Source organism: Nyctereutes procyonoides, unplaced genomic scaffold (assembly GCF_905146905.1).
Source record: "Nyctereutes procyonoides isolate TBG_1078 unplaced genomic scaffold, NYPRO_anot_genome, whole genome shotgun sequence".
Classification (NCBI taxonomy): Eukaryota; Metazoa; Chordata; class Mammalia; order Carnivora; family Canidae; genus Nyctereutes; species Nyctereutes procyonoides.
The window spans coordinates 3,627,379-3,652,980 of record NW_026575137.1 but is presented as its reverse complement, the minus strand read 5'-3'; the positions used below and the strand labels follow the sequence as shown (position 1 = coordinate 3,652,980).

The following is a 25,602-nucleotide window of genomic DNA, read 5'->3' as shown; positions in this document are numbered from 1 at the left end:
CTACTGATTTTTGCATGTTAATTTTATATCCTACAGCTTCACTAAATCCATCTAATCAAATGGCTTTTTAGTTGAGTCTTTAGGACATTCTGTATATAAAATCATGTCATGTGCAAATAGACATTTTTTTTCTTGCCTGATTGCTCTCGATAGGACTTCAAGTACTAGGTTGAATAGGAATGGTAAGAGTGAGTACCCTTGTCTTGTTCTTAAAGGAGGTTTTCAACTTTTCATCATTGAGTATGATGGATGTTACCTACGGATTTATCACATATGGTCTTCATTATGTTGAGATATGTTCCTTCCATCTCTAATTCAACTTTTTGGAGTTTTTATCATGAATGAATGTTGAGTTTTGTCTATGTTTAATATTTGCTGAATTTGGTTTAGTATTTTATTGAGAATTTCTGCAACTATATTAGGTTTCTTTTATTGTGATGTTTTGTGATGGTTTTGATATCAGAGTAACACTGGTGTCATAGAACACTTAAGAAATGTTCACTGTTTTTCTATTTTTGGGGGAGAGTTAAGAGAAGTGTGGTGTTAATTCTCTTCTAACATTTGGTAGAATTTGCCATTGAAGCCATCTGGTCCTGGTATTCACTTTGTTGAAAGTTCTTTTGATTACTAACTCTGTAATATTACTTATTATTCATTTATTCAGATTTTTTTTGTTCTTAAGTCAGTTTGTTGTTTCTAGGAATTTTTTCACATTTGCTAGGTCACTTAATCTGTTGCCATACAGTTATTTTGCTATTCCCTTATAATCTTTTATTCCTAGGTTTATTACTGAGGTTAGTAGTAATGTATGTCTTCTTTGATTCATGATTTTAGTAATTTTTCTTTTTATGTCTAGGTAATGGTTCATAAATGTTGATCCTTTCAGAGAATTAACTTGGTTTTGCTACTCTTCTCCATTTTACCTATATTTTATTTAATTCTGGGAATGCCTGAGTGGCTCAGCAGTTTGGCGTCTGCCTTCGGCCCAGGGCATGATCCCAGAGTCCCAGGATCGAGTCCCACATTGGGCTCCCTGCATGAAGCCTGCTTCTCCCTCTGCCTACGTCTCTGCCTCTGTGTGTGTGTGTGTCTTAAGAATAAATAAATCTTTTAAGAAAATTATTTATTTCCACTCTAATCTTTATTATTCCTTGTTTCTACTTACTTGGCTTCGTTTTCTCTTTTTTGTAGTTTCTTAAGGCCAGGTTATTGACGTGATCTTTCTTTAAGGTAGCCATTTATAGTCATAAGTTTCCTTCTGAATACAACTTTGCTGAATCCCACAAATTTTGTTAGGTTGTGCTATTTTTGTTCTTCTCAATGAATTTTTAAATTTTTTGGTGATTTTTAAAAATTTGACTCATTAGTTATTTAGGAATATGTTTTTTTTTTTTTTTTTAAATATTTATTTGAGAGAGCAAAGATAGGGAAGGGGAAGAGGGAGAGAGAGAATCTCAAGCAGACTCTCTGCTGAGCATGAAGGCTGCCTTGGGGCTGGATCTCACAACTTTGAGATTGTGACCTGAGCTGAAACCAAGAGTCAGATGCTTAATCAACTAAGCTACCCTAGGAATGTGTTGTTTTAATTTCCACATAATTGTGAATTATCCAAATTTCCTTCTTTAATAAAATATTTTCATTTCACGGTGGTCAGAACGTACTCTGGTTTCTGTCTTATAAAATTTGAGACTTTTTTACATCTTAATATGTTGTCTTTGAAATTTCCAACTATGTAGTTGAATTGTCTTTTCCTACCTTCAAGTCTGTTAGTTTTTGCTTTATTTATTCTGGGGCTCTGTTGTTAGGTGTATATCTGTTTTTAATTGTTATATGTTAATAATGTGTTTCTTTGTCTCTCATGTAATAATTTTGGCCTTAAAGTGTATTTTGTGTCTGATTACCTAATTCTAATTAATACCTAATACCACTTCAGCTCTCTTGTGAGTATGAAACCATACTCATGATATGATTTATGCATGATAAAATTCCCCCTTTTTACTTTAAATCTGTATACCTCTGAATCTAAATTTTATTATAGACAATATATACTTGAATCATGCATTTTAATACATTCTGCTAATCTCTGCCCCTTAGAGGGTTTAACCCATTCACATGTAATTGACAAAAATAAATTCTTTTGTAATTCTGCTATTTGTTTTCAATCTTTTGTTTCTCGAGCCCTCCATTAGTGTCCTTTAGTATTTTATTTTTAAAGATTTTATTTATTCATGAGAGAGACAGAGGCAGAGACATAGGCAGAGGGAGAAGCAGGCTCCCCATGAGGAATGTGATGTGGGACTTGAACCCAGGACCCTGGAATCCCAACCAGAGCCAAAGACTCAACCACTGAGTCACCCAGGCATCCCTGGGTTTATTTTGTTGTACAATTTTAATTCCCTTGTTATTTTTTGTACTATATAATTTGAGTTATACTCTTGTGGTTATCCTGAGGAAATCTAATAACATAATTTGTAACAACCAAGTTCAAAATTGGATGTCAACTTAATTTCAATAGTATACCAACTTTGCTCTTATGTATCTCTGTTCCCATCCCCTTATTGTGACCAAATCAGCTGGCATTTTGATCTGGACTTCCCAGCCTCCAGAAATTGTGAGTAATACATTTCTATTGTTTTAGCTACCTACCTTAGTATTTTGTTCTAGCAGCAGAAGCCCGCTAAGACAGATGTCTATGGTACTTATTTGGCTGTTAATCTTATTGAGGACCCTTTGTACATGACAAGTCACTTCTTTCCTGCTGCTTTCAAGGTTATCCCTTTGTTTTTATCTTTGAATTTGATTATGCTATTTCTAGTTTGGATCTCTTTGAATTTATCTTACTTGCAGTCGTTTGTTTTCATCAAAGTAGAGAAGCCCTTGGCATTTATGTTTTAAAATATTCATTCTACCTCTTTATCTCGTCTCCTCTCCTAAGAGACTCCTCTTATGTGTATTTTGGTAGGTTCTGAGGTGTGTTCATTTTTCTTCATTCTTTGTACTTTCTGTTCCTCATACTGTGTAATATTAATTGACTATTATCTTCAAGTTAATCTAATTCTTCTGCCTGTTTACAACCACCATGGAGTCCTCAATTCAGTGTGAATTTTTAATTTCATTTATCATACTTTTCAACTCTAAAAACCTCTTTGGTTCCATTTTTTAATTTATGTCTTAATAATTCTCAATTTGATATAATATTGTTCTCATAGTATTCTTTAGCTCTTTAGACGTATTTTTTAGTTGAACATAATAGAAAATCTAGGATGTCCAGCATCTGGGCTTCTTCATGCATAATTTTGATTGATTTTTTTCCTCCCGTGTGTGTTATACTTTATTTTTTGCATACTGTGTAATTTTTTGCCAGAAAACTGGACATGTTGACTATTATAATATGGTAAAAGTGGAAATCAGACTCCCTCCTTTCTCAGAATTTGTTGTTGCTGTGGCTAGTATTTGTTTTTTCTTTTTAAGATTTTATTGTTAAGTAATCATCGTACCCATTGTGGGGCTCAAACTCACAACCCTGAAATCAAGAGTCACATGCTCTACTAAGTCAGACAGGCCCCCTCTATTCTTTTTCTTTAGTGACTTTTCTGAATAAATTCTGTAAAATCTGTATTCTTTGTCATGTATAGCCACTGAAGTTTCTGTTCTATTAGCTTAGTGGTCAGGTAATGATTGGACAGACATTTTATAAAATGCCTGGAACCAAAATCTTTCCCAGTCTTGGTCAAGGGCTCTGTGTCTATGTTGGGACATACCTTTAACACTTAGCTGGGCAGGGTAAACTGTACCTTAGTTTTCACTTCCTGTTTGTGAAGAGACTTAAGGTCAGCAGGTGGTAAGTTTAGGGCGTTCTCAGATCTTTTCTAAGCATGCATGCATTTTTGAGCATATATGTCTTTTGATTTTCAGGGATATTTTGGAGCCCCCCTCCCCCAAATGCTTTGCCATTTAATTTGGTAACAATAATTCACATTTCACTCTGCTTTCAAAGCATGACATTTGAAGTCTTCCTTTGACATGTGCATTGGTAATAAAAAATAAAATGTCAGGGTATGGCAGTATGTGTGGCACTCAAGAAGCTGTCAGGTTATAACTCTATCACTGTGATTCACAGGGTATGGAGTGTCAGTGGGAATCTCTTTCAATATCACATATGATCTCATATCACAATTCAACCCTACCGTTATTGAGCAAAAGCAGCCATAATCAATGCATAAGTGATGAGCATGATTGTGTTCTAGTAAAGCTTTATTTTTGGGCACTGCAATTTGAAATGAACATAATTTTCATGTCATGAAATATTCTTGAAGCTTTTCAGAGCCCTTAGGGACAGCTTTCCCTAGTCTTTTATCTCAAGGTTTTCATTAGTGTATTTGCTGGAGACAGCAGGAGTCTAAGATATTAGTCTGTAGATTATTCAGCAAATGTCCTCTGCCTCCCCCTCTTCCCCTGAAGCAACTTTATCACTAGGGCCTTTTCAAGTTAGGTGTAATGTGTACAAGGCCAGTCTTCCAGGGAGCCACCTAATGGATTAGAACAAATAAATACAGTTCTCCGTGAATGAGATCTGTTCTGTTCCGTCTGGTACTTGGAATGGAGGGCTATTTACACAGCTCCTTCTGAGATTGGGAATGTGGGATAGGACTGAAGTAAGATAAAACAGCACAAAATTCACTCTTCTCACTAGGAATTAATCTGTTGCTTTGAATAAGCATCCCTACCCAGGTCATGGTAAGCTTTAGGTTAATTTTAGACTCCCCAAAAAAAAACATTGATTCTGATAATTGTTGCTCATTTTTATTCATTGCTTTTATGGAGGAGAATTCAGAGTTCTTTACTTGCCTTTTTCACTTATGTCACTCTGAGTCTTGCTTAATTTTAATCCAGTTGGCAATCTGCCTTTCACTTGGGGTGTTTGGAGGACCATTTGCAGTTAATGTGATTAATGTTTTTGGTTTTTAATTTCCTGACTTTCTATTTTCTGTTTGTTTCATCTGTTCTCATTTTCTTCTTTTTCCGCTGCCTTTTGTATTGGTCATTTTTTGGATTACATTTTACTTAGGTGATTGACTAAATGGCTATAACTATATTATGTTGTTTCAGTGGTTGCTTTAACTTTATGTGTTGCTAATAACTGCTCTTTGTGCTGTTACTCTATCTTTGACATATGTTAAAAATCTCAGAATACTGCCAATCTAATCAGGGAAGAATGTTTAGGATTTATGCATAAGCTTATGTTTGCTTTGCATATAGTGAGATATGTAAGAAAAAAGGTGATGTTGTCCGGAGTATGTGGGAGATAATCAGAACACCAAATCTGAAACCCTGTGATCTGGATTTGGCAGCTGGGTAACTCCTAGTGGAGAGTAAGTGGAGCATCACCTATAGAGGTGTGTACGTGGATACACATCTATGTCTGCTTTAAGTTATACTTTTGAAATTTCAATAAACCTAAGATTTTGACGGAGAATAAATTTAAACAGAAGTTTGTTTTAGTTAAAATCTTTCTGGTTATAGTTATTAAAACCCTACACAGATAAACAAAAACAAGGAAGGTGTTTTTTTTATAAGGAACTTACTGTCTTTCACAGAACCTAAAGGGAGGGTGCTTTGGGTGCAGGAAAAACTGGGCCTTATTTCTGAGGCTTCATTATTTTTCTTCTTTGCTGTTACCTGCAAATCTTTCTCTCTACAGATTTTTTTTTTCCTCATTCTGTCTTGTAACTTTCTTTAGCACTTGAGTTTATGAAGCTTGGATATTTTGGATTTAGTGCTTTAGGGATGAAAGAAAGATTGTCTCAGTTTTAGGTGTGTTGTCCCAACTGTAGCTATAGGGACAAAGTCACAGTTAACAAATGTGGCTCTTATTACTCAACAGTGCAGATGGAAAGATGAGGCAGCTTGCAGAAAAGAGGATGAGGAAATAAAATGATATTCAATTGCAAATTTTTCTAAATTTATACTCAGGTCATAAACATGTATCATTATCTCCCCATTGTGTTGATGACTTAGAGATTCTGTTCTTTACCTTGTATTATAGTTTTCTATAAACATGTCCTGTACTTGAGTTCCTTAGGGCCATGTCTACTTTTCTTTGTATATGACAGTATATTTAATACAGTTTTTAGACTAAGTTTTTGTTGAATGAGAATGACTACTGAGGAATATTCATTTTTTACCTTTTATTGAGGGGAATATTAGTAGAGTATTATTCTTATGTGTTTTTTTCTTGTTTTTAGTGGTATGCAATCTGTATTAGTGATGTTGGAGATTATGAAGGCATCAAGGCTAAAATTGCAAATGCCTACGTTATCAAGGAGCATTTTGAGGTACTGATGAATTTTAAAAGTCATTAGTTTAACATATTTCTGTTTCACTTATCTATTGCTGTATAGCAAACCACCTAAAAACTTAGAAGTCTAAAGCAGTGGCAGCTTATTTTTCAAAATTTTGTGGGTTAACTATGTAGTGGTGCTCTGATCTGTCTGGTGTAGCTGAGGTCATTTAGCCTCATTCACCTCTCTTTTTAGCTGGGATGGATGGAACGCACAAGATGGCCTCTTATGTGACGGTTTCTCTCTACTTTTCTTTGTATTATTTAGTAGTCTGGCTCAGGCTTCTTTATAGCATGGTAGCTGGCTTCCAAGAATAAGCATTCCAAGATAAAATTCCAGCGTGCAAACTTTACCAGGCCTCCATTTTGCATTACACTTGGTAACTAAACAAGTCGTGGCCAAGATAAGCGGGAACTATACAAAGTCCTGAATACTCAAGTGGTGTGGTGTAAAATCTAACACAAGTGGCAAACCACTCTCAGTAGTAATGGTATTGTTTACAATTATTATCTCTGTGTATTTTGTTTTAATATTTTCCCCTAAAGTTACTTATAGTAAGCTTTTCTTAAATGCCAGATATTCTCCAGGAGTTTATTTCATGATGTGCCATACACACAAAACTCCTGAAAAAAGGCCACTAAAAATTCAGCATATTTATTTCTCTTTTGATATTGTAGACCATCTCAAAAATACAAAGGAAGAGAATATGATAGAAACATTCATAGGGAGACTGCTAGATAAGCTAATGGCCTTCCTGAATTTTGTGGTTATAGTCTCAGTTCCTATTTTACACAATGGGCTGGGCATCAGGAGACCTTTTAATTCAGGCATCAATAGTATATATACAGATATACAGACACATGTATGTGTGTTTATGTGTATACATATATTTTTTTCAATTTAATATGCAACAATTTTCACATTTTAAGACCTTTGAAATCAGAATGCAGTATAATCAGTAATATCTTATAATAGGCAGTACTTTTTTTCTTTTTAGTGATACATATAATAATGATGTGTAGTAACTTTCATGGTCTTAGATTCTGTGAAATGTCATAATTTGCTCAGTGGGCATTAAATAAATTGCCTAAATTATTCTGTGCCCTAGTATGTAGAAATATATGACAAATATCTTCCAATATAAATAATGAAAAATTGCAGAGGCTATATTAATGGAAACAGGCTATAGATAATTTTTTTAAAATTAGTGTTTTGCAGATTACAAATGTGTATGTGTTGATTATATTTTTTTAAAATGATAATGGTATTTACATACTAAGAAGATCATTTATAATATTATTTCTAATTTGATTATTATGTCTAAACCCATAGGAATTACTATCCTTGGATTGTTGTCAACATTTTAAGTAATCTCTTCACTCAGTGTGGGGCTCGAACACAGTCCACCAACTGGGAACCAGCCAGGCACCTCTAACTTTGGATTGTTTTTGAGAACAAACTAATGGCAGGAAGAACTATAAAAGAAAGGGTTTGCTTGAGAGTAGTCCCTCTCAACCCATCCCATAAGAAAATTAAATTCCCTAAGGCATCCTTGCATGTTATGAATTCTAATTCTCTCCCTTGCATCTAGAATGGTACTAGCTCTATACCATTCTTGGTAGATTGGAGAAAATAGTTATTCATATAATTTTTTTATAGGGCTTAATTTTCTAGTGGAACTCCATTTAAGAAAGGTTTCTTAGTGTCTAAGTTATGTATACTTTAAAACATATTTTGCTATAAATCATATCACTATTATTTGATGGAAAACTAAAATAGTCAGTGCTCTTACCCATACTAATGAAGCAAGATTTCTGCTAAGTCCTATCTAGTTATTAGCCTTATTCTAGCTATTGCCTCTATTATTGCTAACATTAATCAATGTCAATAATAAATTGGTACTTTTGAAAAGTAAAATTAATGATGTCGATTATAGAAGATATTACTGTGTTAAGTACCTCCTATTACTTGCTCATTTAATTTTCACCACTATTCTATAATGTAGGTAATAGTACTCTATCAATTTTATAAAACAGCAAACTCAGGAATGGCAAGAAGAGAGAACTTGCCACACTAAAAAAGTTAGAAGTCACTGGAGCTGTAATTGGAACACTGGTAGTCTGGTTTTTAGGGCCACACTGGTAATTAATACAAATATTTTAAAATGTGTATCTCACACATTACTGACTGAAAGTGAAAATGTAGATTCACAGGAAAACCTAAGATGGGAGGTCTCGATCTTTTTAAAAGGGTCTTTAATTTTTAACATTAATCAGATTTTTCTGAGTGGCTTTCAACAAATAATGGAAAAAGGAGAAGTAGTTGCTTTAAAGTTCTGTAGTTTATGCTTTTTTTATACATTTATACATAGGACTTTCATATAGTAAATAGAAATTAGGGAGACATTATCAATGTATTTTACATTATGCATAGTTATTTTACTAATAAATGCTGTGAATGAGTAATATTTATTTTTCCTTTGTTAAGTACAGATGGTGAAGTTGAACAAAATGTACATATAGGAAGCGACTGTAAAATTATTATGTACTTTGTCCTTTTGGGAAAGAATAGTTTAATCCATTATTCATATAGGTCTTGCCAAAAAAGCATCTCCTTATTTTTCCTCTAATCTAGAAGAAACGTTGAGAAGAGATTATTGTTTTCAAAATTAGATTCATTTACAAATTTCATGTTTTTTTCTCATACTGATAAACCCTTTAGTTGCTGAACTTAACTCTAATACAAGTTATTATCAGTGTACTGAAATGAATTTAACCACATTAAAGAATGAAGAAGAAAAAAGTTGGTACTATATAAGAACTGAAATGCAGAGCTGCCAAAAAATTTTTTTTTAACCCTGACTTTTTTCAGCAAACATAGTACTACTTATTTGTGTTTAGAAAACAATTATGATTGACTTTCTCATTTCTTATTAGAAAGCAATTGAACTGAATCCAAAAGATGCTACCTCAATTCACCTTATGGGTATTTGGTAAGAACATTTCCTTAAATAAGTATTTCAGTGGTAGTATGATCTTATTTTGTTTTGTTTTTTTTTTTTTTTAATCTTATTTTGTAGTATATAAAACCAGATGTACTTAAGAAGTATTTGGTATCATGAGTCTTTACTTCATTTATATTCACTAGCAGCTGTGATATATTGTTAGAGAATACTAAATTTGATTGTGATCATATTATTGTTATTCAGATCTTTTAGAAATATATATTAAAATGAAAAAGGCAGTAAAACTTTTTGCTGGACCTTGAAATTCCCTTTGTTGGGAAAGAATGTTCTAACTTACCAGGCTAACTGAAATTGGATTAATCTAACTATATAGCAATACGGTTCAATGCCCTTAGAGGGTCTTTGCGATCTTCAAGGATTGTCAGATACAGCCTGATTCATCTGAGGAATCATATAATCTGATTTTCAGTATCTTTCCATTTGTCTAGTGTATAACATTGATTTAAGAAGCTTTCTTGAGACAGGTTTGCCACTGTTTTCCTCGGGTATAGTCTGCAGACCTGAATTTTTTTGTCTTGTAAGAGTTGTAAATGGCCTTATATCAGACTCTTTAAAAGGAGTTACATATCCTTTGGGAGAAAGGAGTGTATTAAACTAACAAGATGCTTACTGCGGATTAATAATAATGGGAGACAGTCACTAAGTGAGATGCTAGGGAGTAAAGATAAATAGAGTCAGTGTTTACTTCAGTGAGTTCAGACCCTTGTCAGAGATCCAGCACTTCTTTCCCTCCCTATAGCAGAAAGTTGTCAAGACCTTTGGATGTTAATCATTTGCCTCACTCCTATATAGGCAGACTTAAATTGTTGTTTGCCATTGTTTTTTATATATACATCATGTTTAGTTTTGTCATTTTTTTTTTTTAACTTCTCTGAGTTAGTTTTTCTTACATAAAAAAAACAGGGGTAATGATCTTACCTCATGTAGTCATTGTAAGGAGCGGGTAAGAGATAATCACTGAGCACCTGAAGCAGAGTAAGCACTTAGTGATGAATGATACATATTGTGTTATCATTACTAGTAGTGGTGCTTACTAATGTTTAATCACAGAACACACTGTAATTGATGGATCGATACAAGTCAGTGTCTAGTCATTCAGTGGGAATATTAACCTACTGGCTATTACGCAGAGTGCAAATTGTTTGAACGTACAACAGGAGAAGATAATTTTATATCAGTTAAGATGCTTAGTTTTCTGAAAGAGAAAAAGTACAATTGAGATATGTATGTTATTTCTCTCTAGGTGTTATACATTTGCTGAAATGCCTTGGTATCAAAGAAGAATTGCTAAAATGCTGTTTGCAACTCCTCCTAGTTCCACCTATGAGGAGGTAGTGTGCTGTCCTTTGTTAAGTTAGTACTGATTTCTTAACTGCAGTGCATTCTACAGTGTCAGGATCTGGAGCTCTGATCAGTGAGGCATTTGAGCACATTTCTAACCATCCAGTGCAACTGCCTTATTATCACAAAGGCTTAATACTTATTACCTATGACTGGTGAGTGTTTTTTTTTTTTTTTTTAATTTAGGTTAGTGGCTGATGATTTGGTATATTGTCAGCTATAATACCCCATGGCTAAAATCTACCATTGTTTTCTGTTTGAAATCTGTACCATATAAAAGTCATAAAATAGGATAAGAAATTCAGATATTCCTCAGCTTGTCTTAGGTACATGTTCAACACACTAACAGTCATTTACCTGGAAAATCATGTATTTGTATAGCTAAAGGAAGAATAAGTACAACTTTTTGAGAAAGTGGGGTTGAAGGACTCATAACTCTCATATTTTTTTTTCCCCTTTTTAAAAAAATCTCATTAGAGAGTTCAAGAACGAGCAGAACCAGGGAGAGTGGCAGGCTCCTCACCGAGCAGGGAGCCTGAAGCAGGACTTGATCCCAGGACTCTAGGATCATGACCTGAGCCGAAGGCAGATGCCTAACCAACTGAGCCTCCCAGGTGCCCCTCATATTTTCAAGGCCTTTTGCTTTTCTTGTTGAAAATAAAATTTGAAAGGGATTTCTGGTCAGACACTTTGCGTTAACTTATTGAATTGCTAAAATTTTTAGAGTAAGGAAATAATGCCATTGAAAAAGCTTTCCTATGGGATGCCTGGGTGGCTCAGCAGTTGAGTGTCTGCCTTTGGCTTAGGATGTGATCCTGGGGTCCTGGGATTGAGTTCCATGTCGAGCTCCCAGAACAGAGCCTGCTTCTCCCTCTCTGCCTGTGTCTCTGCCTCTCTCTCTCTCTGTGGCTCTCATGAATACATAAATAAAATGTTAAAAAAAAAAAAAACTTTCCTAGTACTTGTATCATGACAAGGAGCTGTTTTTTCTGCTGGGAGTCTATGGTATAGAATTTGATATAAAAATATTTAGTTGCATTATTAGAACACAGTTGGGAAATATATATTATTATTAAAAAGAATGTATCCTAAGAAAAATCTAGTCAACTCTCCTATAATAAATTAGTTATGTTTCTAGGAAATTGATACAGTATTAAAATGGTTTAAATAGTACAAAAAGAGCTAATAGTTTCAGGTTCACAATAACATTTAATGTTGGAATTCAATAACAAAGGACTTTAAAAAAATGTATTGGTACAACCTATATATTAAATGTAGCTTTTGATTTTATCAAGTTTTTATGGATTATAACTATTATGACTTCAAAAGAGAAAGAACAGAGTAACTGAGTTGCATATAATGTTCTTTCCTCTCTGCACTTGATGCTGGTTTCGTACAAGTTCTAAACAGCAATCAAGTTATTACTAGAAGTGATGCATATACTGTAATCTGTGCTCTGATGATTTCATAATGTTCAATTTTGCTATGTTAACTTTCACTCTTAATAAATTGATCTTTAAGATGTTTTAATTTACTTCCTGACTTTTGAGAAAATGTTTTTTTAGTATTGATTCTGTTCTAACTCATTTCATTATGTTTGGGCTCTTTATGTTTTTAACAGGCCTTAGGCTACTTTCACAGGGCGGAGCAAGGTAACATTTTTCTATTTCACATACTAGTATAGTTAAAATTCTGTGAATGCTTTATGCACGATAGCAATTTTTAAAACAAAAATTTTACTTATTGTGATAACGCTACTTTTTGTGTTAGACATTATCAAGCAGTTTTTAGTCTTTATTCAGTAAAGATCACCAGAATAAGAATTAGGCTGCTACTGAATTGAGAGCTACAGTTCTGGAATGGTTGTTTAATTGATAGGATTCAACTTTCCTTTTTGAGAGGAGGCTTTGATGGGTTAACTGTCTTATTCAAGATTATACAGCTGATTAGAAACATTTATTTAAATGTTTAAAAAATTTTGGAGGTATATTTGACATTAGTTTCGGGTGTACAGCATAAGAATTCAGTATTTGCATATGTTCTAAAATGATTATAATAAGTCTAGCTTATTATAAAATAAGGTTATAGCTTATAATATAAGCTATTATAAAAAAAATCTTTGATTTTTTTTCCAAGATTTACTCTCTCTTCAGAAAGCATTTAAATGAGAAATCTTTTTAAACCAGACCAGTTTTTGTTTTGCTGCAAATACTGTCTTTTATGAAGTGTCCTGTCACTCTTGCTTTGAAGAAATGGCCAGCCTGCAAAACGGACACTAGTCCATCCTAAGTTCATCCTTTTTAATAGTAATCGCACAAACTAGGGGAGTAAAGGACATAAGCTTATGTTACTAGATATACCAGGAAAAAACCATTGCAATTCTATTTCTATAAAATTAGAAAAAAAAATAAAGACAGTGTATTAGAGAGCCTACTCATAGAGACTTGTTCAAATGCTTTTAGGATAGCAAAGCATTTTTTTAAAAAAAATCATTTCTTCTAAAGAATTGTGTCTGAATGTTAGTAATATATTAATTCTGATTTGCTGTTATTGCCTTCACTGATTACCTGTTGTGATAGTAGTTTTGTAGATCAGGAATATGAATCTGGGAATAAAGTTTCCTCAAAGGGACCTAGAAGCACAATTGCAAAGTAAAAATAGAGCCTTAGAGGATTAAGGGTCTGGGTGTTGAGAAAAACATGGTCAGTAACTCCAGTCATCCTCCAGGTTTTACCCTATAGGTCAGTTCCAAATGGCGGCCTTTCTTTATGGGCCATATCTGGTCAGGAGCTCCTCCTAGGTTCTTAAGTACCCGTAACTTCTCCCATCATGACCCTTATATTCCATGGTCTGAGTATTTGTTGACACGTCTAAGACTAAATTCAGGATGATGCAGACTTTGTTGTTTTGCTCACAATTTGTATCCTCATTGCTTAGACGAAAGCTATCAAATTTGTTGAATGACTGGGTAAACAAATTAATGAGTCCCAAGGAAATCTTAAGTACATCTACACAACATCTCATAAATATGTTCAAATAAAAGAAGTAGAACAGTTTTAGGTTAAAGGAGCAAATGGAGTTAACCATAAATTATATCCAGGAAAAAGTATGATTTAAATATGGAAAGTCCCAGGTTGATAGGAGGATCTGTACTAAAGAATTAATGAAGCTAGTGAGACAGTCCCATGCTTTCATTGGCTTTTTGTTGTTTTCCCTCAGCCAAAAATGTTCTCCATTTTTCTGTTAAAATCCTATTCAGTTTCCAAGTCAGCCCAGATGTAACCTATTAAAGTTAGTTGCTTTTCTCTTTGGTTTCTCATAGCACTTTAAAATGTATATACCTGTCAAAGCATTCCTTTCATTCTTCTGTTACATTTAGTTATGCTCATTTGTCTCTCCTCTTCATTATAAATTCCAAAAGAACAAAGTCTTTGTTAAATTTATATCTAAGTATAACTTACATTCAGTAAATGTTAATCAAATGTATGTATGGACACTTGACCCTCGAACGAGGAGGTAAGGGGTGCCTACCCCTTGCATAGTTGAAAATCTGCATATAACTTTTGACTCCCTTAAAAGTCAACTAAATAGTCTTACTATTGACCAGAAGCCAGTCTGATAACAGTTTTTTAAATATATTTTGTATGTTCCAAGTATTATATACTATATTCCAACAATACAATAAGCTTGAGGAAATAAAATGTTAAGAATAAGAGAAAATACCATTACAGTATTTTACTGTATTTATTGAGAAAAATCTTGCATATATTTGGACCTGCGCAGTTCAAAACTGTGTTGTTCAAGGGTCAGCTGTACATATATCATCATGATTTCTTTCATTCATTCATTCATTCATTCAGGAAATATATTGGATGCATGTTATGTTCTAGGTACTATTCTAGGTACCTAGGGTATAGCAGGGAGCCAAAGACATCAATAAAAACATCTGTCTTTATAGAGCATACATTCTATCAAGCACCTCAGTTTCTCATCTATTAAATGGAGTACTTCCTTTACATTTCTCATTTTAGTACAATTTTATAATAGGATGCCTAGCACATAGTGGACACCGAATAAATGTACTTTACCAATATTTCTTTGAGATCAGAATAGTTGAAAAGAGGATTCTAGTTAGCCTAATCTTTTATTGACCACACAAATTTTTTATTGGAATTTAGACTGAAAAAATTAAGCCTTTAAAAATAAGAGCAATTCTGTTTCATCTGAGATAAATTTTTCTTTCTTATGTACAGTGGATCCAAACTTCTACAGCAAAAACTTGCTTCTTTTAGGAAAGACATATTTGAAGTTACACAATAAAAAGCTTGCTGCCTTCTGGCTAATGAAAGCCAAGGACTATCCAGCACACACAGAGGAGGATAAACAGGTAAAATATCGCCAATAAATTAAGGCAGATAAATTAAGGCACTGTTAAATAAAGGTGAATTAAGAACTTATTTAAAAACATAATTTGTCTACATGTATAATGTAGTGTTTGTTTCAAATTGAATTCATTAACGTTTCTATTAATTTCCATATAGCAAGTGGTTAGTTACTATTCAACAGATGTTTTGAATTACTTGCTGTCTTATTCCTGTTTGACACATACGACAGATCAAATAAGTTTCTAAAATAAAAGGCAAGGGATGTGTACTAATTTGGAAGAGCTCTCTAAGAGTCTTACCTATAGTCACTGTTCAGTTTTATTCTTCAAAAGTGCTATCCTGGTTTTTTGGGAACTCTTAGAAACCACAGCCCACTTTATGAACTTAGATTTTGCAAGTTGGTATCAAGGCTGTACTATTTATAACCTGTATTTTTCCATTTTAGATACAGACAGAAGCTGCCCAGTTGCTCACAGGTTTCAGTGACAAGAACTGAGAATTTTTCAGAGAAGAAAGCACATGAAATATCTAAGAAACATTGCCTTTTCATCAAATTACAAAGTTAATACATAAACCATAACTGTTCTATAGCTGTTTCCTCAGTTCCTTTAATGTGACCATTTGACAGATTAAATATACAAAACTCTAAGTTTCTTCACAGACAAGACACAAGAAATAATTACAGTAAGAGTGGTAGAGACCTCTCCCTGGCTCAGAGGCAGAGATATTGCACATTTAGGACACCAGCAGTACAAAGTGGTGTAGGATTTCTAAGGAGGATGGATCACATCAGAATGGGAGATCAAGAAAAGAGAGCTTTGTGGAAGAGGTTTCATTTGGGGAATGCATTGTCAAATTGGACTGATGCAAAGTTGAGATCTTGCAGAGAAGGTGCAGTGAAAATAGGTTAGGATGTTGAGGGTTCTTGGTATAAAGTAGTAAAATGATGGCTCTTGGAAACAACCTGTATAAGGAAAAAACTTAAGTCAGGAGAGGACAGAAAATGGAGTGATTTTTTTTTTTTTTAATGGGACATAGTCTCATAAGTGGAGCACTGATTTTGTCTAGATAAAGCCCAGATTCTCTGCCCTAATATGGTGATAGGAACACGGAACTCAACGGTGAAATAGAAAGTAAGAGGTTTTAAATAGGACAGTATTACTTGAGGCTGGGATGCCACCACTGCAGAACTGTTCTAGAAAAAGGATTGTCTTGGATGTCACTTAGATAAGAGTACATGGCATAGGTGGGTTTTCCCCCAAATGATTTGACAGTTGTTAACAGTGACCTACACGGGTGTGGGCTGTTTCTGTGTCATCATGTATATTTTCAAACAAAAAGGAAAACTGAAAGTCCTGGACTCTATATACCCATCTTCAATTGCTAATCTTGGGCTGTATTTTACTGGTTGTGTGTGTGTGTGTGTGTGTGTGTGTATGTGTATTTCTAAACTTTTGAAATTTATTATAGGCAACATACTTCCTCCCTAAAGACTTCAGCACATGTTATCTCAAAATAAGGGCATCCTTCAAATAAACCCATTATCACAACAAAAAGTTAACAGTAATTCTTTAATATCCTCTTACAATATCCAGCCATATTCATATTTTCTAAAATATCCTAGGATGCCTTACAGTTTTGAAAAACCAGGCTCCAGTTAATCACATATTGTATTTGATTTTCTGCCTTAGTTTTAAGAAATCTAGAGCTGTTCTCCCATTTTTTTTTTCTTACCCCATCATTCATGGACTTTTTGAAGAGGCCAGTCCAGTTGTCTTAGACTAGACTGTCCTTCATTCCACATTTGCCTTACCCTCTTTTGAGAACCACTGTTCCATCTTATATTCAGTGACTTTAATTATATGTATATTAGATCTTCTTTGCCTGATTATTAAATTACTTCTCTGATTTTTCTTTTGACCTTTTTGGTTCATTTCTTGGCTCTTTCAATTTGTTTTCCATGTTCCTTATTTTTGTTTTCTTCTTCATATTTTGTCTTCACTTCTGAGATGTTTTTCTTCCATTTTTTTTCCCCCAATTTCAGTCAGCAAAGATTTCAGTTTGTTTAGTTTGTCCAGTTCTGAGATTCTAAATTTTTTTAAAGATTTTATTTATTTATTAATGAGAGACACACAGAGCGGCAGAGACACAGGTAGAAGGAGAAGTGGGCTTCATGCAGGGAGCCAGAGGCGGGACTCAATCCTGGGTCTCCAGGATCACTTCTTGGGCCGAAGGCGGTACTAACCTGCTAAGCCACCTGGGCTGCCCAGTTTCTAAATTTCTAATTTGGATTTCTCTGGTGTCTGTAGTTACTTACATTTAATTCATATTAGTATATTGTGTTAATGTTTTTTGTTTTGAACATTTTTTATCTGAAATTTTCTCATTTTCAGTTTTCTCTTACAGTGACTTTTAATATTTTCTGGAGGTGTGATTGTGTATGTGTGCGTGTTGTTACCAGTGGTACCAAGGAATCAAATGGGAGGTTAAGGGTTTGGATGTGTTCAAGAATAACCTCTATAAAGTAGTTTTTGTGAAATGATCTTTCAGTAATAAAGCTATCTTCTGATATTTCATAGTGCTTTAAAAGAGGCTTTTTTTTTTTTTTTGCTTTGAAATCATAGATTCATAGGAAGTTCGGGGGGGGGGGGGAAGGTAGAAATCATTTTTCAAAAGGTAGAGGTCCTGGATGTCTACAGTACAGTATCAAAACCAGGTAACTGGTATGGGCCATAGATCTTATTCAGATTTTAATTCTAAATGCTCTCTCTCATTTATGTGTGTTCTATGTAATTTTGTCACATGCAGTTTTTTGTTTTTTTTTTTTAAGATTTTGAGAGAAATGGCACAAGCCAGGGGGAGTGGGGAGGGAGGAGAACCAGACTCCTGGCTGAGCAGGGGGTCTGATGTGCGGCTCCGTCCCAGGACTCCAGGGTCAGGACTTGAGCTGAAGGCAGACTTGACTGAGCCACCCGGGTGCCCCACCTGCAGGTTTCTTTTTTAACTGCCGCTACACTCAAGACAACCATTCCACCAACTGCTCAAACTCCCTGGTCAGTGCTATCCCTGCAGGGTCACACTCTTCCACTCGCCCTCTCTACCACCGTCCCTAGTCCTGGCGTCTGCTCTAGAATGTTATGTAAATGGAAGAGAATATGTAGCCTTTTGAGAACTGGCCTTTTCGTTGGAACAGAATTCCTTTCAGACCCTCTGAATCTCATCAGTAGTTGAGTGGTCTGTACTCCTGACACTATTGCCCTGCGTTCGTGTACCGTTTACTTAACCATTCACTGAAGGGCATTTAGGCTGTTTCCAGTCTTTGATTCCTGTGAACATCAGGTACAAGTTTTACCAACACCTAGGAGTGCAGTTGCCGGGTCCTAATTTTTGGGGCTATTACCTTCCCTTTTTTCCCCTTAAACTAAGGAATAGGTCCCCTCTCCACGACGTACATTCCTAAGATTCTGAGGGTGTGTACTTTGATTCTTGGCATCTCCTCATTCACAGGGAGACCTACTGCTTCTGGGAACGAACCCTAAGGGCCCCATTATTCTCCTTCCTGTGCAGTCCCGTTTAACTGGTGTGTGTTGCGGATGTGACTGCTAGTTTGAGACGCTTACCCCCCCTCGCATGTGAACCGAGTTTATAGCATTCTCTCTTCTAAACATATTACAGACATGGGCTATGGGTGACGGGTGAAGCACCTCACCTTGTGAACAAGTTCCCTTTTCAGGATTGAGAATAAATCTGGATTTGGAAAGTGGCTACTCTAGAAAATCCGAAAGCTTTCCGTTAACTTCTTAGGAAAGTTTTCCCAACCGAATGGTTAAATCATAGCCTGTGAACTAGCTTATGTGGCCTTCATAAAAATGAAGATATTTTCTTATCTGTAAAATAAGCATCATTACAACAGAGGGCAAACCCCAATCTTACAGAGTTGTAAGGATGAAAGAATGCACAGAGGACTTACAGTAAATACTTCTTCTAAATGCTATTATCTGTGTTCTTAGTTGAGATTTGGGGGAGAGAATTTGGAATTCAGGAGATGCCACTTTTTGAGTCGTACGTTTTTGCTACTATATTGCTATTATATTATTTGAGGAATATTCTTTGATTTCCTGTGGTGTTCACCATACAACCTATTTTGGACCGTGTGTGCCTGGGCATTATTGGGAAGAAAAACTAGGAGGAGTGGATTACTCTGGCAAGGGCCATGGGATTATTTTAACAAATGCCCTGGTCTGACCCATTGCACTGCTCAGAACAGTGAACTGTGTTGTCCTAGGAGTGAGGAATATACACTCGGTACAAAGGAGCTTCAAAAAGTAGAAGGCTCCTGATAAGGTCTGGGTTTTCCCCTGGAGACAGACCAATTCCCCATTTTTACCTCATCTGGCTCTTTAAATTCAGAGATTGAGAAAACTGGGGAGTGTTTTTAAGACAACCTTTGTCCTCTCATCTACATGTTTCAGTGAGGAGACTTCGGACTTCTGCAGTATCCGCAGGGTGCAGCAAACCTCCAGACTCAAGTCTAACAGGCTTACGGAGGCGGCGGTAAGAAGGAACCGCAACTGGCCAGCAAGTCCCCGTGAGGACTCCTCACACAGCAGCAGTCTGTAGCGGAGCGTGCACCCAGCTCCCAGCTCAGGGACCTCATAAGGGACATCAGTTATGGGTTTCCTCTGGGAAATCCAAAGGCACGGTTTATTATCCAGAGTCTGGAGAGTTCCCAGTCCAGGGTCATTTTTAACGGAAGCAGTGTTGCTAAACGGTATTTTGACCCTTATCACTAGTTTTCACCCCTATCAGCCCATCTAGTTTTAAAGACAGCAGGCAGGTGATGAACGAGGAGGCGTGGTAAAAGGTTTCCTCAACTCTGCTTTAAACTGCCCAGGAAGCACTCAAAAGCCACGTATAGCTGCTTTCCTGGGAAGACAGACAACTGGTCTGACTGAGCCTGTGTTGTGCCTGTGACCCATTCGCTGGGCTTCCTTTGGTGGTGGTGGCCGTGGGGAGTTGGGTGTCGCTGAAATGAAGGAACAATAAGAGTCTGTTTCCGAGCCTCATTCTCTTGCCTGTGTCTTCGTTTCAGACACAGTGAGCCTGTCTAGCCCAGCACAGGACAAGGATGGGAAAAGCGAGAAGGTGAGAGGTGGCCCACATTTTGGTTTCTCTCATAGCCACTGAATATACGAATCAAGACAATAGACCCTGCCTGGAGGCCTGGATTCTGTCCTTGGGGTGGAAAGGTAGAGGCCCTGGGCTCTTCTGAACAGGCTTCCTCAGGAAGCTGCCTTGGTCTGTGTGGGCTGTGCGTGGCCTCCACGGGCGAACAGCAAGTTCTTACCTGAAGTGAGGAGAGGGGACCAGCAGCCCGAGAGCCTCCCGTCTTCAGGCAGGTCTGCTAAGTGGCATTCTCACACTGTCCCTGCCACTGAATGGTGTTCATCAACAACCTCGGTCATGTCATGGCAAAATGCATTGAGTAGTGGTGCTTTCTACGGTGTAACTTAAGTAGCCTTTTTGAAGGCTGGTCACCTCTATCACATGATGTCATATACGTTAGTATTTGTTTTTAATCCTTTATGCTTCAAAATAGCCCAGTGTCAGATTAGGATTTGGGAAAAGAGTCTATTCAACATAGTGGATCACTGCCTTTATTTCATCTTTACTACGAACTTTGAATAGAAGTGCAGAACACAATCTAATATGTAGAAAAATAAAATTTTGGCAAAACAAAAACTGTTTAGGGAAATTGTATACTAGTATTTTCCACATGTACTTAGTCAAATATGTTACAGAAAACATTTTAAGATGTCTGTTCATGGTTATAAAAATTTTTTTAACTTACCGAAATTTACACTGCATATTGAAATGATATAAATGGAAATTTAAATTTTTGTTATTAACAAGGAAGCCCAATTTGCTAAAATAGCATTAATAACATTCACACCAGATTTTAATTTGTTATATATCTTTGTAATTCAGCAAATGCCCTTGATAATGAAAAATTAAAAAGTTATTAGGACAAAAATAATGATCTATGTAAAAAGGGGGCTGGGACCAAGAGATCTTTTAATATGCTTGTATAATTCAGATCATAAACTTTTCATGAATTTAAGAGGAATGAAGATATATGAACACTAATAGAAAATAAATTTGAGTGTTCAAATGCTTATACAACTCCTCAGTCCATCTGGTTTTATAAAACCAAAACTCAACGCAAAAGCGAAAATGTTCATTCATATTACCTTATTATATGTTCCTAAGTATCAAACTGCGTCAATTTATTCTGAATTAAAGAACATCACAGACTTAAAAGTACATGAGTACCTGATTTTTTGACTCCACAAATACCTAGCATCCCAAAGTAACATGTAAACAAGCCTCTTTGCTGCTTCATGAATTCTTTGCAATCTCTAGAATGAACTAAATGGCATTGGATCTAGTGTACGACTTACATGTGCTTTATGGTTTCATTCATTACTTTGTTAGTGATGTAGCAAAGAGGGAAAATTTTCAACTATTGTATTTATTTAAAACAAATGGACAGGTCCAAATGCCTGTCTTCAGAAAAGCCAGCAGCATTTTTTTTTTTTTAACATACTCAAAGTAAGATGTGGCCTAAGCCCTTAATACCTTCCTGAACAGCCATGCAAAGTAAACACCCGCAGGAGGTGTTACATAAGGGAGAAGGTCATGAAGCAATTTGTACTTTGTCCTCTGGATAATAGAAACAAGGTAAAGCAAATCCAGATTATTTCTGAATGAACGGCTGTCCTGCTTAATATACTCGGAGCTCTATAAAACTAGAGCCACAATCATATATGCTTATATAGATATATACTTATTTTTAATAAAGTCTCTTGCTTGCTTCAAAATTTAAGGATGGTCTTTTTCCTGGTCAGTCACTTCAAGGGAACAATAAATAAAGTAGAAAAGGATGGACTGTTTTGCATATTTCTGTGGAAGAACGGAAAACATTTATACTTTGAGAGGTTCAGAAAATTCACTGTACAGAATGAACAGATTATATACACTATCTGTGCAATTTTTCTTGGCTGGGGTATTTAAATGCAAGAGCTCCTCCAAGACAAGAAGCCACATTCATTCTTGTCCAAATCCCTCTGTCTCTTCTATTGCAAAAAGAAGTTTTTCCTTTAGTTGTTCATAACTCTTATATGGTGGTAGATCCAAGCGATTAAAACTGAACAAAAACAAAAACAGATGTGTTTTCAATAAAACAGACTAAAAATTTCTAATACAATAATTCTTAAAGCACATTTGCAAAACTAAATGGATAGTGGAAGTTACAAAGATTTTGCCAGAAGTATTCTAACCATTCACTACTCTATTACCATATACAGACTTCTTATGGCGAGCTACTGAAATGAAAACATTCATAAAAGTATACTTTTTTTTGACATTTCCCAGAGAAAGTTGTAATTATTAGTTATCACAACTCCCCATAACTTCTGGGTTTTTAAGATTCTTTCATTTCTTTCATTCACTTACCAGTTATTAAGAATCTATTAGATGTATTTCCAGGAGCTGGTGATGCAGAGTGATAAACTACAGTCCCTAATCCTCAGGAGTTTACTTACATTTTGGGGTGGAGAGAGCCAATAAATACACACTTTTTGTCTTTCCATTCCTGCCAGACTCCAAGGAATTCTCTGTGCTGCAGCTGGACTGGACACACTAAATGTCTAGTGAAATAGCTCTAATGTAGTTAAGGCTGTTCTCATGTTCATTTCTCATATGGAAGGTTACCGATTATCCAGGTTCCCTCCTACAGCTCCCATCTGCCCTCACCCCAACTCCCAGGTAAGAGTCCGGAAACCTAATAATCAAGAACCTTTGGAAACAAGGCAGCCAATTAAAATGGTGTTTTCCTCAGACTGTTATTCTCTTAAATATATTAAATGGTAGTCATTTAAGCAGCCCATGTACCCCTCCCTGCTTCACGGTACACTGAGCAGAGCTCAAGAGAAGAATCTTTCAGTGGACTCCTACATACTTAGACCACCTGTTCCTTTCTAGCTCTTAACATCTTTCACGTAGAGTCGTCGTCAGATTCAGTCATCCTCCTGAATCTCTGGCCTTCGTTCACTCCCAGATACTTCCTCTTTGCTGTGCCCGCTTAGCACACATACTAAAAATGGAACAATGAGATTAGCGGGGCCCCTGCATAGGGATGACAGGCAAACTCGTTAAGTGTTTCATTTAAAAAACGAAAACAAAAAAGGCCAATCATGCTTCTGATTAGTATGGATTAAAGGTACGGGGCCAGGAAGCTGCCTGGGCTCTGGGAGTTCATGTTCTCCAAGCGCCACACACTCCTCTGTCTTGTGACATGTTCTTACGGCTCTCATGATCTGGAATACTTTTTCTGCCCGTGAAAATAATATGCACTAAGAATCAGTCCAGATGCTACAACTTTTGGACTACAAATAATTCTCCTTGAGCATCTTAGACATAATTTACTCTGTATTATGATTGATTGATTTCTTCCATTAGATTCTAAAACCCATGAGGGGCAGTCTGCTCTGCTCTCCTAACATTGACGCATTTAGTAAAATGAGGAGTTGAACTACCTAAGACAGTGGATTACTTGAAAACGTCCCAAACATGGTTCTGTTTAAGACATTAGCCAAAGGATGAGACTATACCAAAATCTATTTGTCTTTTATTGAGCACTTATTACGTGGATTTCAGAATAATGTTTTACATTTAGCTTTGTTCTAGTTCCAGCTTTGAGTCAAATTTCTACTTCTATTGATCGATAAGAAGGGAAGACACTGATAACTTAGTTCCACTGGACTAAGGGAACAGTACCCCGCTGGCTTGTACCACTTGACAGCCCGAGGAACCCCTGCTCCAAAAGTCGCCACCTCAGTAAGTAAAGCTTTGGGCGTGAGAGCAGCACTCCACCTGAGGATCAACACCACTTTCACCACAGACAGTAGCACTGCTTACCTTAGTCACTACTAAAAACGATTATCTCTGGATCAACTGCGTTCCGCTGACCTGAATTAAATCCCCACCTCTTCCCTGTCCTCCACCTCAGATCTTCTAAACTTCTGTTTTCTGATTTGCAGTTTTCTACGGTCTGAAGAACTCCTCTCTTGCCTTAACTACAAATCCAGCTAGTCTGAAACATACCATTTCCCTGTGGCCAATCAACAAAACTTCTCTCCTCTGAGGCACACACGATCTAGCCAAACAACCTTCTTTCTCAACTTTTTTATCCTCTGTTGACCTCATGGTCCTATTCGTTAGTCACTGAAAGCTTTGGCACCTGGTTTGTGTCTTCCTCCCATTCACTTGGATGATACCCAACACCCATGCATGGCCTCCCAGTTCTCCGTTTCAGCGACCTGTTCTTCTACTGGTTACTGACTTCAAGATAACACTTTGAACCTTGTCATCACCAGGAAAGAAAATTTCTAATTAAAAACTCTTATTTTGTTTTTCCAGCTTCCTTCAATTGAAATGGCAATCTGTTAGCCCCTATGTTTCTCACCACCCGTGCCTGTCCTCACTCTTCTATCCTTACTTTGTACTTAATCCACAGCCCAGCCCTGTAACATAGGACTACCTTGCAAATACTTTTAAATCCTTGTCTCTCCCACTTTAGAACCTACTAATCAAAGCTCGAACACTTCATGAATTCAGCCCTCTAGTTTTTCATTCCTTGGGCCTTAACAGCTGAAAATTACTGGAAGGAAGACTCCTACAGTGAGACAGACTGGCGTTACTTTATAAAGATCCTAGAGGGCAATCCAATATTGCGCAGCATTCTCAGCCATATTTCTCTGGTAAATACTTGCCTACTCTGACAGCTCATTCTTTCTCCTCAAAAGTTTTTACTTTTTTTCATTCTTAGCCAGTGACCTCACCCTGTACCTCGAGAAAACAGAAACCAATAGTGATTAACTCTATAGTTTCTATATGTCGGCAAATCGAACTCCAATAAAAAAAATGCAAAAAAAAAAAAAAACCCTCTACAGTTTAAAGTCCACCTTTTCTTTTTCTATTACAATAAAGGAAGTGTTTGCTTTTATTAGAGGCCAATTCCTTAATTCGTACTCAGCATTCCAATTCTTTTCATCTTTCTTGAACTATCTCCTTTGGTTATGAACTCTCCCCTGCCTCAACAATTCTCTTTTGGATTCATCAATTTAGGCTGGTGTTCTCAAATTTTTTTAGTTTATGATCCCTTTTCACACTTTAAAATATTGAGAATCCCAAAGAGCTTTGTTTATATCAATTATGTTTGATATTTACTGTAATAGAAGTTAAAATTGAGAAAATCCTTTTGAAATAAACTTATTTTTATGAAAGGAAAAAGACTTTTCAAAAAATAATACAAAGAGTGACCTTGTTTTATATTTTTGCACATCTTTTTAATGTCTAGCTTAATGGAAGATACTCAGTTTCTGCTATGTGTGCATTTATTTTGTTGCACTATATGAAGTTTATGAAAATTTGTCCCTAAACAGATATG

At 35.9% G+C, this 25,602-nt stretch overlaps 2 protein-coding genes and 1 pseudogene across 10 annotated transcripts in view; 2 read left to right on the top strand and 1 right to left on the bottom strand.

The window, feature by feature from the left end:
- Nucleotides 1–15,680, top strand: part of RMDN1 (regulator of microtubule dynamics 1) — a 54,837-nt gene extending 39,157 nt beyond the window's left edge. For 2 of the 4 annotated variants that reach the window (XM_055303379.1, XM_055303380.1), the window contains 6 exons: nucleotides 6,246–6,335; nucleotides 9,278–9,333; nucleotides 10,610–10,697; nucleotides 12,329–12,359; nucleotides 14,961–15,094; nucleotides 15,538–15,680. In XM_055303379.1, the coding sequence (XP_055159354.1) occupies nucleotides 6,246–6,335; nucleotides 9,278–9,333; nucleotides 10,610–10,697; nucleotides 12,329–12,359; nucleotides 14,961–15,094; nucleotides 15,538–15,588 (450 nt within the window). In that variant the 3' untranslated portion in view covers nucleotides 15,589–15,680. Of the gene's footprint in view, nucleotides 1–2,573; nucleotides 2,612–6,245; nucleotides 6,336–9,277; nucleotides 9,334–10,609; nucleotides 10,863–12,328; nucleotides 12,360–14,960; nucleotides 15,095–15,537 lie in introns of those variants that run through there. The other 2 variants (XM_055303381.1, XR_008661594.1) reach the window with 2 other exon arrangements.
- Nucleotides 15,626–25,602, bottom strand: part of WWP1 (WW domain containing E3 ubiquitin protein ligase 1) — a 119,298-nt gene continuing 109,321 nt past the window's right edge. For 3 of the 6 annotated variants that reach the window (XM_055303376.1, XM_055303375.1, XM_055303374.1), the window contains one exon: nucleotides 15,826–16,056. In XM_055303376.1, the coding sequence (XP_055159351.1) occupies nucleotides 15,882–16,056 (175 nt within the window). In that variant the 3' untranslated portion in view covers nucleotides 15,826–15,881. Of the gene's footprint in view, nucleotides 16,057–20,733; nucleotides 22,300–25,602 lie in introns of those variants that run through there. The other 3 variants (XM_055303372.1, XM_055303373.1, XM_055303377.1) reach the window with 2 other exon arrangements.
- On the top strand, nucleotides 23,228–23,324 carry LOC129495823 (U6 spliceosomal RNA; annotated as a pseudogene).